Genomic DNA, 21,139 nt, shown 5'->3' on the forward strand with positions numbered 1-21,139 from the left:
CATCCTGTCCAGCGCGGACCACCAATGGCGGCGAGGCATGCGGGAGTCAACACCCAATCACTGCTCCACAGCGGCGTGACAGGCCCCACTCACCTGGGCTCTACGTACTACACGACGCCGCCGAGAGGGAGGGAACGTAAAGCATCGTGTGTCGCCACTTCCGCTACTTCCGCCCGGGGGCGGGGAGGGATGTCTCCTTTCACACTGCTGACAGCGGCTGAGTCCTCACGGTGTGGGGTCACCCTTTAGCATGTGGGGGGGTGGCGGGGTGGGGTGTATTTGTTAAAGCTTGCTGATCTTCTCTGCCTGATGCATGGCTTAACCTCGGGCTTGTGTGTGTGTAAGCACGGGGCTTTCGAGATGGTTCCTCAGATAAATGCTTACGCAATTTAAGGTGTGAATGCGCTACAGCATGCAAGCTGAGACGAGGCCTAGTGATAGCAAAGCTTATGTGGCCTGAGGTGTGGTAGTTTACAGCTGGGCATAGGGAACGGTAAGTCTGGCAAGCAGAGGAGTGGTGGCTGGAGATCCGATTGCCTGCTGGAGCTGCCGCGGTGGGGTGGGAAAGCTGCTTCTCCCAGGAAAGCAGGAGACAGCTCGTGTGTGTACTGCTAACATCTGCTGGGGTCTTTGAGATCAGACACCTCCTCCTCTCGATTCTTCCTGCATTTTGTTTGGTTTTTTGTAAACCCCCTTCCCTAAAATGCTTGAGTCATTCTGTTACCAGAAAGCGGCAAAATAATTCACTCTTTTAAGACTTATTTTGAAGTTTTAGAAAGCAGGCATTCTTTATTGCAGCGCTGGGTGCACGGGGGATAACTCCACCTAACGCGCACACCCAAAAGACAAAACTAGCAAGTATTTATACTATGTTAATATACAGTGCCCACCTTTCTGGTCCAGGACAGTGAGTACCATGTGTGGTACAAAACCAGCCAATCTTCTGTCCCAGTGTCAGTTTCCAGGCCTCTTGAATTAGCAGCACAGTAGCAGCCACAGCTCTCAGACATCCTGGCCATCCTTTGCTGATATTGTCCAATTGCTTGGAGAAATAGGCCACAGCATGTCTGTTGCCTCCCAAAATCTGAGAGAGCACCCCCAGAGCTACAGCTTGCTGCTCATGAACAAACAATTCAAAGGTTTTGGTTAGATCCAGGAGTCCTAAAGCTGGTGCTTTCATCAGAGTTCTTTTTAGTTGTTTGAAAGCATTTCTGGTCCCATTCCAAATGTTCAGATGGTGAATTTTTCCGTAGTTCGTAGAAAGGTTTCACAGTGAGTCCATAATTGGTGGTCCACAGCCTGCACCACCCCACTATTCTAAGGAAGGTTCGCAGTTCGTGTGCGTTCTGGGGCTCTGTGAGTTGACAGATAGCTTCTTTTCTCTCCGTGCTCAGTCTTCTTTGTCCTTTTAAAAGTTCAAATCCCAAGCATTTAACAGATTCTTGTGTGATTTGAGTTTTTTCTTTTGAAACTCGGTAACTCTTTAATCCCAGAAAATTCAAAAGATCAGTGGTTAATTGTAAGCATTCTTCCCAGGTTACAGTTGCAATGAAAATATCATCAACATACTGCAACACAGTCCCTGTTTTATGTTTCCTTTTCCAGGTTTCCAATTCTTTGGCTAATTGATTTCCAAATATTGTGGGACTATTTTTAAATCCCTGTGGCAACACTGTCCAAGTATACTGTGATTTGCAACCCATTTCTGGGTCTTCCCACTCAAAGGCAAATATATTTTGACTTTCACGCTCGAGAGATATGCAGAAAAAGGCATCTTTCAAATCTATAAGTGTGAACCACTCTTGGTTTTAGCCCGATTCTAGCCTCTAGTTTCAAAGGATATTGTTTTTGCCTTACCGGCTTCATTCCTGCTTTGAGTTCAGTCTTTAGCGGTTCAGCATTCTTAGCTTTACCAGGGACTTCTCCAGCCCATACAAGGGGTGTCACTGCATTTTTCACTTCCGTTGGAATGCCAGTTTCTAAAATTTTATCTTCCTCAAAATAAGAGTACAGATGCTTGTGCAAGTTTAGATTCAGGAATTAACACCTCGATCTCCCCATCTTTAAAGGTGATTTGCGCTTCCAATTTACTCAATAGGTCCCGTCTCAAGCGTGATATAGGACATTCAGGCATATATAAAAATTGGTGAGTTACTCATTGTTCTTCGAGCTTAAAATTTAAAGGATGGAAAAAGGCACGCTGTTCTGCTTTCCCTGTGGCACTCACAACGTTTACTGTATCATCGCTCAATTTTCTTTGACAAGTAATAAGTTACCCCAGTATCTACAAGAAAATTTATTTTCCATTTCCCCAGCTCTACTGTGGGGTTCTGCTGGGGACGTTTCCCCCAGTCCCCTTCAGGACCTAGTTAAGGGGAACTGATGTGGAAAGGGAGCTGCTCCTTGATTGTATCGTGCCTCCTCCAGAACCTCTGGACTGAGAGGAATAGGACCCCTAAAATGGTCCCTAATCTTTCCAATGTCCCAATTCTTTAGAATATGCACACTGATTATCTCCTAAGGTATTCCTGTTTTTTTGTGCTGGAGGGGCCTCGCCTCTCCCCCCATAGTATTGCCATCCTCCCCTGAAGTTACTGTTTGCTGATGCTCCCTGCAGTGCAGCTCTCAGGTTACTGGCTCTTTCCCTGTCTCTCCGTGCCTGTCTTCGCTCTCTTCCATTTTCTCGTTGCTCTTCTCTAATTTTCTTCTCTTTCTCCCTGTTATCAAAAACCATCCATGCAACCTCCAACATCTTTCATTAATTCCAAATCATCCTCCTCATCACGCCCGCACTTCAAACACTGTTGCCCTGTACTACAAGCAGAGCAACACCTTCACAGCCTCCCGCTGCCTTTTCCTGCAACAACTTTTTCCTATCCCCATTCTCTTTAACCACTTCTTGGTTATTATACATTTTCCCAGCCCTTTCCAACAACTTGCTCAAATTCCTCCAATCTTCAAATATCCACAGATGCCTGTTCCACAAAAGATAAATGCTAACTGCAAGGCATCTCCCTCCTTTTCAGGATCTTCCCTATAAATACCTGCCAGCTGTTTCCACAAGCATAAATCAGTCACTGAGAAGAGTACTTTAATGGTCACTGGTCCCTCTGCCCCTACTGCCTGTCGCAGCAGAGCTTGCACAACTCAACCTCCCAATCCTCCCCTCGTTTCCCTGCAATAGCACTGAATTTCTCATTTCCAGCAAAAGATTCCCCTTCATCAGAAACATCTTCCTCATCTGGTCCTCCGTATTTGAAGCACCGTTGACTGATATTACATGCTGAACAGCAACGCTTAGAGAGTTTCTGATTATCTTTTTCCAAGGTCAGAACCAAAGGATCTCTCGGTATTAATTTACATTACCTGCTCCATTCAGGATGATCTTGTAAAGCAGAGAATAAATCAACATAGGGAACTTCATCTCGTTTTCCTTCCCCTTTTAAGAATAACAACAACTGTAACAGAGTATCATAAAAGTCCCATTAACCGGCCACTTTTCTCCATCATTCAGTCTATACAATGGCCACCACTGATTACAATATTTGATTAGATCATCTTTCTTTGCAACTCCTCCTGGGGGTCCTGCTATTTGCTTCCAATTTAATAAAATGCACCCAAGAGGGGATTTCTTTAAGATCAATTCCCTTTTAGAAGTTCCAGTTTCCATTTTAAAAACAGGCCACAACACAGTTTAACCCCAGCTTTTTAAAACAGTAATACACACTTACAAACACTATAACAACAAACACAAAACCACACAATTACGATCACGGCTGTATTCAACGTTCAACAGACAAACTTCCGAGCTTCGGTATCAGGAAGGAGACTTATCCTTCAGTTTCAATCAAAGGGTACTTTCCCTTTGCCCCAGGGATACAGCCCAACCCTGTGCAGCTTTCGGTTTTGCTACGACTGACAGGCGGACAACAGAAAATCATACTGAAAGAATGCCTTTACCTTATTGATGGTCCTTGCTCAGAACTCTTTGGTCCGGGGATCGGAGGTTCTCCCTGGGAATCCCTCGGTGCTGGCTGGAGGTCCTGCGATCCCTTGGATCCGCCGATGTTCAAGAGCAGTGTCCCATCTGGGGTGCCAAAATCTGTTACCAGAAAGCAGCAAAATAATTCACTCTCTAAGACTTATTTTGAAGTTTTAGAAAGCAGGCATTCTTTATTGCAGCGCGGGGTGCACGGGGGATAACTCCACCTAACGCGCACACCCAAAAGACAAAACTAGCAAGTATTTATACTATGTTAATACACATATTCAGTATATTTCTGAGTAGTGCTTATCACATTCATGGATTTTCCAGGAACTCATTAGCATATGCTAATGTCTTTCGCACATGTTTGTTGGCACCTCTGGGTGGTCGTCGGGGGTCTTCAGACTCAGCCCTGGTATCACGTATACCTTATCCCTCAAGGCTGGTTTTGTGATCACCTTGTAACTTTCTTATCTTTGTGCATCCGTTCTTCCAAGGCTGAGCTGTTTAAAATGAGATTGTTCCAGAGCTTCTTATCTTACATCTAGTTATTTTCTAAGTTACAGTGGTTTCCCTTTTGTTTGGTTACATCTATTGACCAATGGCTCTAATTGCTTGAATTGATCTTAATATTTCAATATTCACAGGTATCAATTCTATCAGTTTCTCCTACTGGATAGCACACACGAGGCTTGAATTGTTCAGAGAAAATGAAGCACTAATGCAATTTTATTAAAGAGAAAATAGATTACCTAACCCTGTAGACAGCCTAAGGCATCTACTGTTCTTGTTTCGGATTAGCAGCTTTCTGAGAGGAGTGTTGTGATAATTTGTGTTTTAGGTTCTTTTGTCCTGTGCCTGTACAGAATTTACCTCTCTCCTTGTGTCTGGTTCCTGTGCCCTGCCTTTGTAAGAGAATTGCTGGTCTCCACTGTGACTTTGGTGCTTGTGCTCTTGTAATGGTCTAGCACAATCCCAGAGAAGCATCACCACTGCTGTCGAAATTTCTGACAATAACTGATTGCTTTTGTTACTCAGTTACAGCTTGCATTAGTTATCATTAAAAAATTTGTTCAACAAAGCCAGGCAAAAGAAATGGTTAAGAGAAAAAGGTTTTTAGGCCTGAAGAGGGAGAAGTGAATACAAAAACATGTGGATCACATTACAGAAACAACTGCTTTCATTCACAAGGCGGCATTTATTGGTTAGCCAAGCTCGGATATGTGTAGGTGTGGCTTCCAAAGAACCAGGGAAGAGAAAAAGTTCCGGAAAGCTGCATATTTGTTTTAGTTTTTTATACAAATATATAATCCCTGACTGCAAGAAACACCTGAGACAACAAAATTCTGATCTTTTTGGTGACTTCTGAAATCAGAAAAGGTAGAAAAACCCTGACATAACAGCTCTATGATGTTATAATTGTATGGGATGGGGGGGTAATGTATGATATGTGTAAATTGAGGTAAAATACAGTGGGTTTGGTGTGCTTCCTGACACAATTTTGTATGTTTAGAATGTGGGATCCTTCTTCCTTTGGGTGTATTTCTCAAAACTGATATATGGAGTTAGCATTTAAGTTGTTGGGGTTTCAGTGGGGGGAGGCAGAGAATTAATTCTCTCTTCTACTACAGAAAAATCCTCCTGAAGATTCAGTGGGGAAATTCTGAAAAGTTAGTATCATTGTAACTAGTATAGGATTTTAGCAGTATGTTGAACTTTACACATTTAGTTTTCTTGTTTGCTTGTTGGTAAAATTTGAAATCCTCGGGCATTTCCAGTCCTTGTAAGTGTGTTTGTGATTAAAACATGCTGTTGTTGAAAATGAATTAATCAGAATATTTTTTACTAAGGAATACATAACTTATGTTTGTCAGGGTTAGGAGAACATTACAATATGCATGGCTGCTCTCAAAGTGTAAAGTGTACTCACAGAGTAAAGTTCACTGAGCAGAGACTAATCCCAATGCCTGTATGCTAGGGGAGTGCTCTGATAAGGTTTCAGATTGAATGCAAAGTTCAAAGTTGATGTAGGACATGTGGTTTGGTCACTAACTAATAGAAGAAAAAGAAAGCAAGTGCTGTTTGATGTTCGTTTCCTAGAGTGGCCAAAGCAAGTGCAGTGTTCCCCCTACCACTGTCTGAGCTGTTCAGTGCTTGACTTCGCTGTATGTCTTGGAAGATGCATTTTAGTGCCTTGCCTTGCTCTCAGAAACCCTGGCTGACCTGCTGCCCAATTGAGCCTGTGGTGGTTCTGTATGAAATAAGTCTCCTGAAAACTAGAGCATCGGTAACTGACATGACTACAGTGATCTAGTTGTAGGCTGTCTGTATAAATAATTTCATATTGACATTTTACTACAAAGCCTTAGGGCGTGATGTCTTAGTGGTGCCATTTAGGTCTGTAACAAATAGGAAAAGCAAGTTTATTCAGTACTTTGCAGTGTGACTCTAACTATCAACATACATATACTTTATGTCTGCAAGACCCTAGACCTGCTGAAGACTGGCCAGATCCTGCACTCCTCAGATTTTTTTTACAGACCAGCAAACATTTTTCTCAATACACTACAGTGGGAAGATCCAAAGCTAAGACTTGTGCTGAACACAAACATTTTCAGATCATAGAATAGAATCATAGAATGGTTTGGGTTGGAAGGGACCTCAAAGATCATCTAGTTCCAACCCCCCTGCCATGGGCAGGGACACCCTCCACTAGACCAGGTTGCCCAAAGCCCCATCCAACCTGGCCTTGAACACTTCCAGGGATGGGGCATCCACAACCTCTCTGGGCAACCTGTTCCAGTGCCTCACCACTTTCATAGTGAAGAATTTCTTCCTAACATCTAATCTAAATCAACCCTCCTTCATCTTGAGACCCTTACCCCTTGTCCTGTCACTACACCCCCTGATAAACGGTCCCTCACCAGCTTTCCTGTAGGCCCCTTCAGGTACTGGTAAGCCTCAATTAGATCTCCCCGGAGCCTTCTTTTCTCCAGGCTGAACAACCCCAACTCTCTCAGCCTGTCCTCACAGGAGAGGTGCTCCAGCCCTCTGATCAGCTTTGTGGCCCTCCTCTGGACTTGCTCCAACAGCTCCATGTCTCTCTTGTACTGGGGCCCACTAGGAACTTCACCGGACTGCTATGACTTCTCAAATATGATAGAGAGTTGCTTGGCCACTTCATCCGCCAGTCCCCTCAGGACACGCGGATGCATCTCATCAGGTCCCACCAACTGGAAAAGGGGAAACATAACCCCCATTTTTAGGAAGGGAAAAAAGGAAGACCTGGGGAACTACAGGCTGGTCAGTCTCACCTCCGTGCCTGGCAAGATCATGGGGCAGATCCTCCTGGAGACTATGCTCAGGCACGTGGAAAATAAGGAGGTGATTGGTGACAGCCAGCATGGCTTCATTGAGGGCAAATCATGCCTAAAAAATTTGGTGGCCTTCTATGATGGGGTTACAGCGTCGGTGGACAAGGGAAGAGTGGCAGATGTCATCTACCTGGACTTGTGCAAAGCATTTGACACTGTCCCACACGACATCCTTGTTTCTAAATTTGAGAGACATGGATTTGATGGATGGACCACTCAGAGGATAAGGAATTGGCTGGATGGTCACACTCAAAGAGTTGCGGTCAACAGCTCAATGTCCAAGTGGAGAACAGTGACAAGTGGCGTTCCTCAGGGGTTGGTACTGGGACAAGCACTGTTTAACATCTTTGTCAGCGACACGGACAGTGGGATTGAGTGCACCCTCAGCAAGTTTGCTGACGACACCAAGCTGTGTGGTGTGGTCGACATGCTGGAGGGAAGGGATGCCATCCAGAGGGACCTTGACAGGCTGGAGAGGTGGGCCTGTGTGAACCGCATGAAGTTCAACAAGGCCAAGCGCAAGGTCCTGCACATGCGTCGACGCAATCCCAAGCACATCTATAGGCTGGGCGAGGAATGGATTGAGAGCAGCCCTGAGGAGAAGTACTTGGGGTTATTGATTGATGAGAAGCTCAACATGAGCCAGCAGTGTGCACTTGCAGCCCAGAAAGCCAACTGTGTCCTGGGCTGCATCAAGAGAGGTGTGACCAGCAGGTCGAGGGAGGTGATCCTGCCCCTCTACTCTGCTCTTGTGAGACCCCACCTGGAGTACTGCGTCCAGCTCTGGGGGCCCCAGTACAGGAGAGACATGGAGCTGTTGGAGCGAGTCCAGAGGAGGGCCACGAAGCTGATCAGGGGGCTGGAGCACCTCTCCTATGAGGACAGGCTGAGAGAGTTGGGGTTGTTCAGCCTGGAGAAAAGAAGGCTCCGGGGAGATCTAATTGAGGCCTTCCAGTACCTGAAGGGGCCTACAGGGAAGCTGGTGAGGGACTGTTTATCAGGGGGTGTAGTGACAGGACAAGGGGTAATGGGTTTAAGCTGAAGGAGGGTCGATTTAGATTAGATGTTAGGAAGAAATTCTTTACTGTGAGAGTGGTGAGGCACTGGCACAGGTTGCCCAGAGAGGTTGTGGATGCCCCCTCCCTGGAAGTGTTCAAGGCCAGGTTGGATGAGGCTTTGGGCAACGTGGTCTAGTGGAGGGTGTCCCTGCCCATGGCAGGGGGGTTGGAACTAGATGATCTTTGAGGTCCCTTCCAACCCAAACCATTCAATGATTCTACGACTTGTGCACCTTCAGGTTCCTTAGATGGTCTCAAACCTGATCTTCTCCTACAGTGGGTGGTTCTTCATTCTCCCAGTCCCTGCCTTTGCCTTCTGTGACCTGGGCAGTGTGGCTCAAGCACTTGCTGGTGACGACTGAGGCAAAGTTGTTGTTGAGTACTTCAGCCTTCTCCATATTCTGGGTAACCAGGTCGCCTGTTGAACACTTGGCCTTGTTGCACTTCACATAGTTCGCACAGCCCCACCTCTCAAGCCTGTCAAGGTCCCTCTGGATGGCATGCCTTCCCTTCAGCATGTCCAGCTGCACCACACAGCTTGGTGTCATCAGCCAACTTGTTGAGGGTGCACTCGATCCCACTGTCCGTGTATTTCACTATGGCTTTGTGGAGTACAGCTAGAAGATGTGAAACAGCCTGTGCTGTCCAGGCTTCACTCCTTGATGCAGCCCCCAAAGGCATTGCAGAGGTGCTGTTGGAACCATGTTACTCAGACCGTCATTGCCAAACTGCACAGGCTGTCTATTAAATGTGGCAGATCACTGATTAAAGGAGATTTAGCATTGATTGCAGTTTCTGAAATTGAAACATCAGGCACAATGTATTGTATTAATCAAATTGGAAGTGATGGACAAATGAGAAAAAAGTCCAATAAAATATGATGTACACCATTTGCCGAGGAAAAGGCAGCAGATACTGGCAATTGCTGCTAACATGGAACAAAAATATATATCATAAGTGTTAGTTTTATTCTTGCATGATCTCTGTCTCACGTTGAATATTTTGATGCCCCTCTTTTTTTTTTTTTTCCTCTTTTTTTTCCCCCTTAATAGGCAAGTAAGAATACATAAAATAATCACAGTAGCTTTACAAAAGAATTAATGTGCAAAAAATCCTTGGGACATGAGATTCAAATACAATGACACACACATCCATCAAAATTATTCATTAGTATTAAAAGAGCTGGCTAGAAAACCTGGCTAAACCTGTGCCCTTTGTAAGTCAGGAATAGTACCTATGGCCATCCTTTGGGGATGGGAAAAGGAACTAGGGGAAGCTCTTTAGACTCTTTTCAAGCTAATTTATTCATGAGGTAATTTCTCCACTGTGGTATGCTGTATTTTAGAATAGTATGTCTGGTGGAGGAAGAGTGTAGTCTATCAGCTACAATAGGATTATTCTTTTCTGTTGTGCATGAGAGCTTCCAGTTCATTGTCATTTAACTGACAAACCAGAATATATGATGGGAGAACCTCCTCCTCCTCCTTTGCATTACTACCTGAGACTTCCATACACGTGTTTTTGGAAGTTCAGCAGATGTTCTTTTGATCTGGGGAAGAGTAAAGTGTGAAAATGTTCTTTGTATCTGCAGTATTTGCAAATGCAGGCAAATTTCCTACATCAGAAAGTCAAACGTTGCAGTAATCAGAAATATATTTTAGGGAGTAGAAAAATCTGGCTTGACAAGGGACGTCTTACACCCTTTTGGAAAAGGTACTTGACCTTTTTTCCTCAGTGTCCTGTTCCCTTTACACTGAGGGTAAAGACTTTGCATTTATTAAACATAAAGTATCAATCTGCGAAGGATTACATGGTAATGAGAGGGCCACAACCATTATGAAATGTATAGTATTACATAATGACCTTTAGGCCAAAAACCTAGGCCAAGACTGTTGCAAACAAAAAGCATGTTACAAAAGCCCACAGTTCTTAATAAGCTGTACAAAGGAAATTATGTAATTAGGGTACGTCTTTTACCTGCATTTAACCAGGTTTTCTCCCCTCTTTTTATGTTGTCAGTTTGACGTGAGTCTGCTATGAACCAAAGACGACATGAAGGGACAGAAAATACCATCTCCTCTCATCTATTTATTTCACATAGGTGCTACACTTTGGGGTAGGTTTTAGCTCTATTGTTTATGAAAAACAATAAAGATGACCATTATTATGCATTTTTTTTTAATAGCGGGAATGAATTCAAACACTGTTTATTAATGGTAAGTAATCGATATGGGGTAATGTAAAACACTTCCGAAGCAAATGGACGACTGTTTGGAAGATGGCTGCATGGATGGCCATGGCCATCAAACATGTTGAGTACCCAAACTGTTACCTGCCCACGTTTCTGCCCCACGGCTTGGCTGGTGGAGTGTGTTGTGTTCAGTGGGCAGTAGCTGTCAGTTCATACTGAAAATGGTTTGAAGTACATTGGTTGAATTTGCCCCATTGAGAAGGCTGAGGAAAAATCATCTGTATTGCCCTGCCAGATGAGCTGGAGAGGGCATCAAAGCTTCTGAGAAGACAGCTGCAGCTGGACACTCACTACCAACCTAACAGATTGTCTGACCTTGGCCAAGAAGGTCCATATGACAATGCTAAGTTAATGCAGTCAGTTTTAAAAAGATTCATTTAAAATTGTTATTTTATGCCAGCAAGGCCTAAATTAAATGTTAACAGCAATCAGATGCTACCACCTGTGTGCATTAATTTCGAGGAATCCACATCTTAATTGCCTCCAGGGGCTGGGGCAGAGCTCCCTGACACCCTCTGTGGTGGTGAAGCTGTTTCAAGAAGTTCCATCCTTCCTGTCGGTTGCACCATCATGCCCCTTTTTTTTCCTGTGATAGTACAACTGTGTGGTGCTATGTGAGGTTGTTGGTAGCCCGGGTCATTGCAACATGGCACTATGAACGTTTTAGCGAGTAACAAACTGCAGTTCAAAAGGTTTTGAGGTTGAAGGTGGTGCTTTTGGAAACGCATTTGAAGCTCAGGTGCTACGGTGGCGGTGTGCTGATTTGAATATGTAGGTGCTTACTCAGGATATCTCCTTAAACTGATTATAAGTTCAAAGACAAGAGCTCTGCATTATAATATTAATTAAACAAAACGAAGACCTTTGCTGTCCCAGAGACCCATGCTACAGAAAAGCCGTGAAAGGGCTGTTGGCATGCTCTGTAGGAATGTGCTGCCTGCCAGAGTGGATTTTTTTTTGTCAGGGATAAGGAGGGGCAGAAATATGCATGTGGACTAGATTTAACTTATTCACTTGTACTTACACGCTTTAGGTTTTACAGAACAGGAGACAGTAACGGGGCTATTTTCCAAGGATTGCATCCTCCCTTGTACTTTCCCACCTGGTGATGATGAAGTAATTTACTGGAAGAAAGGGGACAAAAATGTGCACAGCTACTACTACCAGATGGATCAGCTGGAAAGACAAGACCCAAATTACAGACATAGAACACACCTTTTCTACCAGAACATTTCTCATGGAAATGCCTCCTTGAAACTTAGTAACTTGACTGTGACTGATGAGGGCTCTTATAATTGTTATGTAGGAACACAGCAAACTAAAACAGAAGTTGAAGTCACCCTGCGCGTAAGAGGTCAGTAAAACTTCAGAAGTGCTTGGATCACACCAGTGGAAATGGGATTACACCAACAGATTTTCTCGTCTTATTTCTCACATGGAATCAAAATCTTCCAACCCAACAGAGTGCCTTTGGGGCCTGATGGTATTACCAGGCAATTCATTTTCTCTGGTGAGACACTGTAACATGAGTTGAAAATTTACAGTGCAGCATTTGTTCTCATAACCTACTGCACCGTGATTTCTAAAGGCTAACTAGGTAGTATACTTGAATTTTAAAACATTATGTGGCTTCTCAGAACAGTATAGATTCTGGCATTGGCAGTAAGTAATGATATGCTTTCTTCTGAAATCAAACACATTAAATTTTGTTCCCAGTTATGTTTATTCTCCCCAATGTTATTTCAAAAGACCAATCACTTCAAGTTAAAAAGGATTTTGAAACTAATAGGTTTGGTTTTTTTTTTTTTTTTAATCTACAGTTTGCTCTTATTATGCACTGGAATACCAAAAGACAGACACAGAAAGGACTCTGAAGTGCTATGCTTTTCTCACTTACCCAGCACCACGTATATCTTGGGTACAAGGCAATACATCCACCCAAGAAACAGGTCGGGAGGACACCAGGGATGGAGTTCTCTATTCTGTTAGAAGCGACCAGAACATTATGAACACAGCTGATCCTTATTACTGTCATATTCATCTCCCTCATGAAGAGTGGACTGGTGAATGGAAGATGCAAGGTAGGAGTGAATGGAAGTCTCTTCCTGCAATGTTACTGAATGTAACAGCTGGTTTCAGAGCCAAATTGAATACAGTTTTTCTGCAGTGGGGCAACACTGGTAGGGATGGTAAAAAAGGTTGTGTCTTTCTCTTTGAAACTCATCTGTTACAATTACAAGACAGCATGTGCTAGAAGTAGGGCTAATCACACTTCTGTACGTTTGCCTTACTCTAAACATTTTTTCCGTATCAGTTTCACATTTCAAGAGGTGCGCAATAATCAAACTTTACACTCTATCAAGAAAAGCATGAACTTGGACAAAATAAATGGAAACCTTAGTGACGCTGTGGGTTATATGAGGGAGGGGAAAAGTTTGCCTGCTGCTCTAGATGCGTATGTTCTTTACTCAGTCCATTCCCCATCTTTTGGCAGAGTTTTATCAGTAACATTTGATTCTTTCTTCATACTTCTCTTCATGGGAGTGGAGAGCAGCAAGCACTGTTTACATTAGAGCAAAGAGCAGCTCATTTTGTTAGTTAAGGGAAAACAGGGCTATGAAATTTCAACTCTCTGTTTTATCCTCCTGCAATCCCAAGCTTTTACTGGAAATTCAGTTCAAGTAACTGGTACTTTTCAACCTCTCCTGTTTCTTAGGAAGTATTTTTTTTAATTGGATCAAGAGCAATGCGAGAGCAATTCCCTTGTGAGATGTGCATGGCTACTTCCATTGCCCTGATTTCCCCCTAAAGTATACCCAGACACTCTCAGTTCCTAATCCCCTGTATATGCTTCAGAACAAGAGTGCAGTTTTTAATTTACATACAATAGCTTACAACTATGAAAGGTTTCAAGTACGGTATCATAGTAGGTAACAAGTGCACTGAAGTGTCTATTTTGTTAACCTGTCATTCTGATCCACAAGAGAAAAAGGTACATGTCATTACATTTTCGTTTGAATTTCCCTGTGTCCTTCTATCCTCTCACTGGAACATTTTGAAAATACACTGCTTTTCATTTTCCTTGTATAACAGCAACGTGGGGTACGGTTTTTTGGTGGTTTTTCAGCCCAAACGTCTGTTCATTTAGATCCACACATGGAAATCAAGCATGGTTACACCATGTCAAAATAACGTATTAGTTTCCTTTCCAGCAAACTGCCAGCCACCACAACCTCCTCTGGTTTTTCTTCCTTTGCACTAAATCCCTACTGTCAAACTGATACTTGTGCTATGATATTAATTTGTCTTATATTAGTATTTTATACATTAGTTATTAGTTCCACTTACCTGCTCTTTCCTTCCCCTTCCTTTTTTTTTTAAAAAAAAAGCTATTAAGTAATTGTAAGTGTTCCACACAGACAGGTAAAGTACTTAAGCCCACCATAGTTGAAAGGTATTTCTAAACAATTACAATCTTTTTATTCTTTTAATTAAATTATGTTGTAACAGCTTTACCCTTTTACTTTAAATGTGCAGGTATCTGTTACATTTTCTCCCTGCTCCCAACATGTGGCATTTCATGCTATTTTACACAGTAACTTAGACTAGGCTGAATCACTTTTATTAATGAGCCCCCCAATTAGAGGAGAAATAGGCAAATGAAAACAAAATAATTTTCATAAGTATAGCTAATACCAATTAGAATTTTTGACGTGTAAGATAGGTTTGATTTTAAAATCTTCAGATGCTTCTGGAAGCACACTGTGATGTTTGAAGATGATATCAAAATAGTGAAATATGTTTTTACATTTGTTCATGAGAGTATTGGACTTAAAATTCAGAAATTATCTAAATGACCTTCATAGTATTTTCCAAAACAAATGGTAGAGGGTTCTTCAATTGTCTGTTTCAGACCAACTGTCTACTGTGGGAGGAAGTAGCATTGTAATTCCTTGTGAATACAGCAGTAACACTGCAAACACCGAAGGCTTCACTGTTGTCTGGACATTAACCAGAAACGCAGTGGTCTCAGTCCTGGCCTCCTTCAATGGTACATCCCACTCTTACCAGCCTCGAGTCGAGATTAACCAAAGTGACTTTTCACTGATATTGGTTGATCTTACTGCAAATGACAGTGGAGAATATCTGTGTAATATTTCAACACCTCACAACACAAAACTTACTGTGAGAACTTTGCAAGTTGGTAAGTTGCCACTCTTTCCATTTTGGAAGATGGGGACCAGTGAGGGGAATGCAGAGGCAAAGGGGTCAATCAGAAATCTGTAAAATGTTAAGAAAAATCATCTTGTGTAATTAGTACAGGTGAGTAGAAGAGATATTTTATTATTGTTGTCCCAGGGAAAAAAAAACAAAAAACCAAAACCCAAAAAACCCCATGTTACCTAAGATGTATTTATTTAAAGACTTGAAGTTTCTTTTCTTCAGTCAGCAGCTTGTGTGGTAAAGGTCTCAAAATTAGTGGCTGCCCTCGGAGCTGCGGGCACAGGGAAATTCTCATAATCATGTCCTAAATGCTCTGCTGATAGCAAATACGGTCTTTTAAGGGAGCAGGGAGATGAAGGAAAGCCCAAAGAAGTAGTATAAATTTGCCTGTAGAAGAAACCTTGCTGAGGAGAACACACAGTCGTTATTTTCAAAGCTTTAATTCTACACAGCAGGCCTTTTTTAGACCTGGGGATATATATGTTTATATGAATGCCTTTGTTTTTATGAACTGCAGTACATTTCGAGCTGTGAAGTCTTAGTTACAGTTATTTCATTGTCTCCAGTTTCAAGGAGACTTACTGATTAACTTTTCTATCTATTGAAAACTCTTACCAAAGGTTAAAAAAATTTAGTACAGCTTTCTAAAATTATAGTGCAAACAAATTATAGATTTGTTCAAAAACAGTATCCTGTTTGGGCTGCAGCTTCCTTAAATCTCAGTCCAAAGGGAGGAGAAAAAACCCCATTCAAACAGTAGCACATAGGCATTTTATGCAATTAAATGCAGTCACCTAAAAGGCTGAAAACTAATATAGGGCACCTCATTTGGTGGGGTTTTTTTGTTGTTGTTGGTTGGTTGTTTTTTTTTAAAGAAAGGAACTTGAAACAAGCTAGTAGGACATGAAAAATAGAGGCAACATAGTAGAAAAGGGGATAGAATAAGTGATTATATATTTTTGTCTTCCTTTCTTCCCCCTCCTCCATGATAACTTCGTTTCCGTCTGAAAACTTGATGGCGGGTGTGTTTTAAATGGCAGTGGCTATATGCAACCTGAAGGAGGGGAGTTAGATTAAAGAAAACAGTTAAGTCAGACAAACAAACTTCCTTGCAGCTCAAATTCCAGCATGATCTTCCTTATCCTATAAAGCCAATGTTGTGCCTCTGCATTGAGATCATTGAACGCCTCCAAGGAGTTACACACTTGAGTGATGCTCCTAACCTATGTGCACAAGTCCATCAGTCTCCCTGTACATTTACTGGAGACAGACACGTGCACCTGTCCAGTGCAGATATGATCTGGATCATCCTCTACAAATGCCTTTCTCTAGCTGCTTTCTGTAGATGGATCTTACAATAGCCATAGGTGATACAAATCCCCTCTTTAGTGGCTAAATTACTGTGCCGCTCACAGAATTTTCCTACTGGTGGAACAGAAATACAGAGAAGATACTTAGCAGAGAGATTAGCATCCTTGCGGCAGCACAGGCTGAAAGCAGATAAGCAGGTAGATACAGTAGGGCATAAGGAAATGAGCTAGATCAGTATGTTGGGTAGTGGTCATAGCACAGCAGCTGCTCAACCATCAGAAAGATTTCCATGGGCAGCTGAAAAGGAGACTTTTAAGGGGAAAAGTGAGATGAATTTGCAGTCATTTCAGAGGCCTTATCCTGTGTAAAGAAAGGCCGCAGCTTAAAGCTGCTCTGCCAGACCAACTGACAAGATGTAAACGTAGGTCTGCATGTAGAGACAGAGTCAAGCTAAAGGCGATGACTAGATTAAATGTTCTGTTTTGGCAGTTCTCTTTTTTGAACTATTTGCCAAACATCCATAGAGAGTTTCCAGAGGAGTGTAGAGTTTTTCAGATTCTTTGGATGAGATGCAGCAGTGGAAAGGAAGGCTGAAGTAGAAGAACTGTACTTAAAGGAATGAGTCCTCCGGGTCTGAGTGCTGTCACATTGAAATTGGCTGGAGTAATGAGATGCTTGCTGCTGTGCAGAGATTTCAGTTAGACGGGCTCTTACCTCCTGTGGAATCTGTTGTTACCACCCACCTCAGGATCTGCTGCTTCTTGTGCCCACCTGGACTGCGTGGTTGCATCATGAAATTTAGAGAAAGTTGCAAAGATTTAGCAACAGAAATCATGAAATCTGTGGTCCAGGCTGGATAACACTTACTGAGTTGTTCTACTGGAAATCAGCAGTACCGTTAATGGCACCAAGCACTGTACCTGGAGGCAGTCCATACTGGGCAGTTGAGCATTTTTAAATGGCATTTGTATTAAGAAGTCATCAAATCATATTATGTGAGAACGCATGGAATTTTGTATCAGCACAGATAAGTAAAATAATCTGCTTTCAGCTATTCACACTTAATTCCTTAAAGTATGACTTTAAAGTCTTATAGTATGGGTCAAATATCTTGAACATTGTTGTATTAGTAACATTAAAAAGAAACTGAGACATTCTCCCTAAATCGTAGCTTTTAGATTATAAGAGAAAAATCATAGCTCTGATATACATGTTGAACAATAGTGAACATTAATTTGCAATATAAAGCACTTCTGTTAAACTCTTTGGAATTTGTATTTTTAAAGAAAATTCAGGTAACACCTCGAAGATTGTGCTAAAAGTGATCGCTGTACTGTTGGCGATAGCAGCAGTAGCAGTAGCAGCAGCAGTTGTCTCTGTCTGTATCAAGGTATGTACAATCTTTAGGGGATTTATTTTTGAAGGTACTGTTAAGCTTAAAGCCAGACCTTGAATGTTTGCCCGAAACATAAATTTGATTTTCATGGGTTAGAGCATACAAAAAAGATTGAAAATGTAGGATAAGTTTCACCATAAATAAATTGTCCTCATTCTTGCTATTTTCTGTCTCCAGAAGGCCCTCTTTAGTACATCTAGGTCCCAGATTACTATTTCAAATATAACCAATGTGCAAGCTCACCAAAACTTCAGTGTGAAGTTATACTAATTGCTTTGTTTAGGAGACTTTTATAACCATACGGTCCCTGATCTCATCTCTCTACACATCTCTCCTATTTAGTAGAGTAAATGCATCTTTAAGTGGATGCATTTCATTCTCGTGCATTTGTAATATACCGGCTCTGTCTTAGAGTATTCTGTCTCCTTCTTTTGCATTTGTGGTGAGTATCCTTAAAAAAGGAACTTTAGCTCTTAGACCTTAGGGTACATCTTTGTGTCTGACAGTACAGCCCTATCCTGGAGAGATATACCTTTGAACTCCCTGGGCCTTAAGATTTTGCCACAGCCTAAACTTGGTAAGGTTCAGGAGACATTTTGCAATGGTTGCCATGAGGTTCAACAAGAACACACCAGAAAGGCAACTGTAAAATGACTGAGTCTCTATCTTTTTTCATTCTTCTCTCACTTAAGAGATGATAACATACTTTTGAGATGCAGCTGTTTAACTTTTTAAGCAAGATTCATTTATCTTGGGACCTGTTGAGACCTTTGACATATCATAATCAGAGGCAGTGGAACAGTTTACAGGTTAACTCAGCTCTGGTTACTTCGATGGAGGACTAGATGGAAGAAACAGGAATGTTTCTGCATGTGGATGCTTATTCTACTCAACTGATGTTAAAATGGAAAATGCTGATTTATCTTCATAGTGAGTGTGTCTTGTTCTGTTCCCACTAGAGGTTTAATTTTTACACATTTTTGTTCTAATGGCAATGCAGAAGAAGAGAAATGATGAGCACCCTGACATACCAGAACGTCATGGTTTAACCCCAGCCAGCAGCTGAGCACCAGGAGGCCACTCAGTCCCCCAGAGGAGGAGTTTTCCACCTCCCCCCAGAGGAATGGGTAGGAGAATCGGAAGACAAAGGTAAAAGGGAGAGGAAAATAACAACAACAGTTGATAACACAAGACAAACTGCGCTGCCCCTCCCCGACTAGCCCCCTTTTGTGCTGAGCATGACATCATATGGTATGGAATACCCCTTTAGCTAGTTTGGATCACCTGTCCTGGCTGTGTCCCATATCAGCTCATTGTGAAAATTAACTCTACCCTAGCCAAAATCAGGACAGAGAAGAAAATCCCTCTCTGCACAGATGGATGCCAATGAGATGTGATTATCCGAGCAACAGTAACAAACAACTGAACTGACAGAAAAAAATGTCAGTTGACACCTGTATGTGAGGAGTCGGCATGAAAAATTGGAACTTGGACATCCTAAACGAACAATGAAAAAGTTTCCACAGAAGAAGATTTAGTTTTGATGGATTTTTTTTTCAGTATGAGGGAAGGAGAGGGCTTACTGTTTTGCACTTCATTTAATTTCAAGCGAAGAAAACTTCTGTTTAAAAGTGGAAAAGATCCAAGAGAACACTCTGTTTCTGAGCCACAGGCAGTCCTGACAGGACAAATCCTTCCACAGCATCTCCTATGTCTGTCCTGCAGCTGGCAGACAAAAGTCCTTTGGCTGGTAGCAGTGGAAGCTTCTAAACTGACTGTTCATATGAAAAAAGATTAGTTTGTGCTTTCCTACAAAACTCATCCAGACCCCGACTAGCAGGACAAATGGGAGCTGGGTTATCTCAGCTTTAAGGGCTGTCCTCCTGCACAGGTTTAATCTGTGCTGCTTTAACAGTCTGCACATGAAAGTCATGAGGCTGTGAGGCGTGACTGGATTTGCCCTTGGTTTTGATTTTGTCAAAGATCTGCCAATTAGGATTTGTTCCAACATAATGAAGTGGGCTGTTGGCAAGATGTGATCTTTTATTGATCCCTGGGGCTTGGCGAAATAGAAACACAAAGAAATGAATGGAATACACTACACTACAATCTCTTTGGATTTTCACTTGATGTTTATTTCTGTAAGTGCTTCTCTTTTCTACATCTGCTTTCAGTTGTGCCTGATTATATCAAGCATCTTCTCATATCTGTCAGCTTGGAGCGTACTTATTCCTCTTCATGAACCTGAAATACAATTGAGATAGATAGTACACAACTGTTAAAATTGGAAGTGTTGAGGGGTTTTTAGGGCAAGTTCACAAGTAAATGATAAAAGCTTATCTTCACTAATGCTTCTGCTCCCTGGTATTACCAGTTTGTATCTGAAATAGACTAGCACCAATCTAGCCAACCTTTGCTGTCTTACTTCAGCTAACAATACAGGTTTCTTTTCCTCATGCTAGCCTATATATCCCTTTGATAGCAGATGACATCTATGCAACCCTGTTTCAACAGATGATGGTGTTCGCTCTGAATCACACACGCTTCCTAGAGTTTCCAGGAACATGGGTACTAGTAGCAGTAGACAAGGTATTTCTAATGCCACACTATTAAAGTAGTCTCTCCAGTGCTTTTCTCTCCCCAAAGGAGATGTGTCATGACTTTTGGGACAGCACTCACTGCTTGAACATGTTTGCTGGCAGCTACTGCCAATACTGCCACAAGCCCCTTTTGGTGGAAATGACACCTCTGTGTGTACCATTGAGCTCGTCTTCTGACAGTGCAATACTCTGCTACAAGCCAGAGCTGCGTGTTTGCCAACACCAAATCAATCTGACTAATAAAAACAAGCATCCACTTTTCTATAATTTTTGCAGATTTGAGACAGAAAGAGGGTACTAGTAAGATACAGGGAATAATCAGCACTCCTAAGGCTATTTAAAAAAATAAATTACTCTTATGGTTTACCTATTTCAGTGTCTGCGTGATTCCATGGCTTTGTGAAATTGTACAAAGTGGGGTTTTTTCCTAGGTCTGAAATAATTTAAAGAAATAATTTAAAAAAAAATATGTAGAAATTTTTTACTCTTAAAAGCTTCAGAACTTGTGAGCTTCAGATGCAATACTGCTTTCATCATGAATAAATATGTGAGAGACCAGATCTTCATTTAGTTTTAATGTAGCTCTTCTCTCAGTGCTGGAGCTAAAGTCTTTTATATCAGTTAAAGGTGACTTTATTGGTCCAATACAAAAGCAGAAATGGGAGTGTTTCCTCCCACAGAATGGCGGATACAGAAAAGAACAGGAAGGTGTTGGGATCAAGTGTGATAAAAATACCAAAATTACACAGAAAAGTTTCTCTTCTCTTTCTTGACTGAGGAGCTGTCATCCCCCATAAAATTTATGTGACATTAAGCATGGGAGTTTGTGTTACACTTGCAAATGAAATAGATAAAAGCAATGACCCAGTTCCTCTTTCTATCCCTCCTACAAATAACAACGCCACTCTTACTTACCCTGGTTGCCACGAGGCAAGCTTAG

General features: G+C 42.1%; 2 protein-coding genes across 5 annotated transcripts in view; one reads left to right on the forward strand and one right to left on the reverse strand.

Moving 5' to 3' along the window:
- The first annotated feature begins 160 nt into the window (after positions 1–160).
- The window catches only part of HHLA2 (HERV-H LTR-associating 2), a 60,423-nt gene continuing 39,444 nt past the window's right edge, over positions 161–21,139 (forward strand). For 2 of the 4 annotated variants that reach the window (XR_008575512.1, XR_008575511.1), the window contains exons 1-7: positions 324–5,365; positions 10,437–10,533; positions 11,702–12,022; positions 12,489–12,749; positions 14,582–14,872; positions 17,490–17,593; positions 18,600–18,748. Coding sequence is in view for 2 of the 4 variants with exons in the window: in XM_054813637.1 (XP_054669612.1) it covers positions 10,470–10,533; positions 11,702–12,022; positions 12,489–12,749; positions 14,582–14,872; positions 17,490–17,593; positions 18,600–18,665 (1,107 nt within the window). In the remaining 2 variants the exon portion in view is untranslated. Of the gene's footprint in view, positions 231–323; positions 5,366–10,436; positions 10,534–11,701; positions 12,023–12,488; positions 12,750–14,581; positions 14,873–17,489; positions 17,594–18,599; positions 20,568–21,139 lie in introns of those variants that run through there. The other 2 variants (XM_054813637.1, XM_054813636.1) reach the window with 2 other exon arrangements.
- Positions 19,713–21,139, reverse strand: part of MYH15 (myosin heavy chain 15) — a 50,617-nt gene continuing 49,190 nt past the window's right edge. Inside the window, exon 43 of the mRNA XM_054813635.1 lies at positions 19,713–19,843. Within this exon, the coding sequence (XP_054669610.1) occupies positions 19,826–19,843 (18 nt within the window). The 3' untranslated portion in view covers positions 19,713–19,825. The remainder of the gene's footprint in view (positions 19,844–21,139) is intronic.

This window comes from Grus americana, chromosome 1 (assembly GCF_028858705.1).
Source record: "Grus americana isolate bGruAme1 chromosome 1, bGruAme1.mat, whole genome shotgun sequence".
Classification (NCBI taxonomy): Eukaryota; Metazoa; Chordata; class Aves; order Gruiformes; family Gruidae; genus Grus; species Grus americana.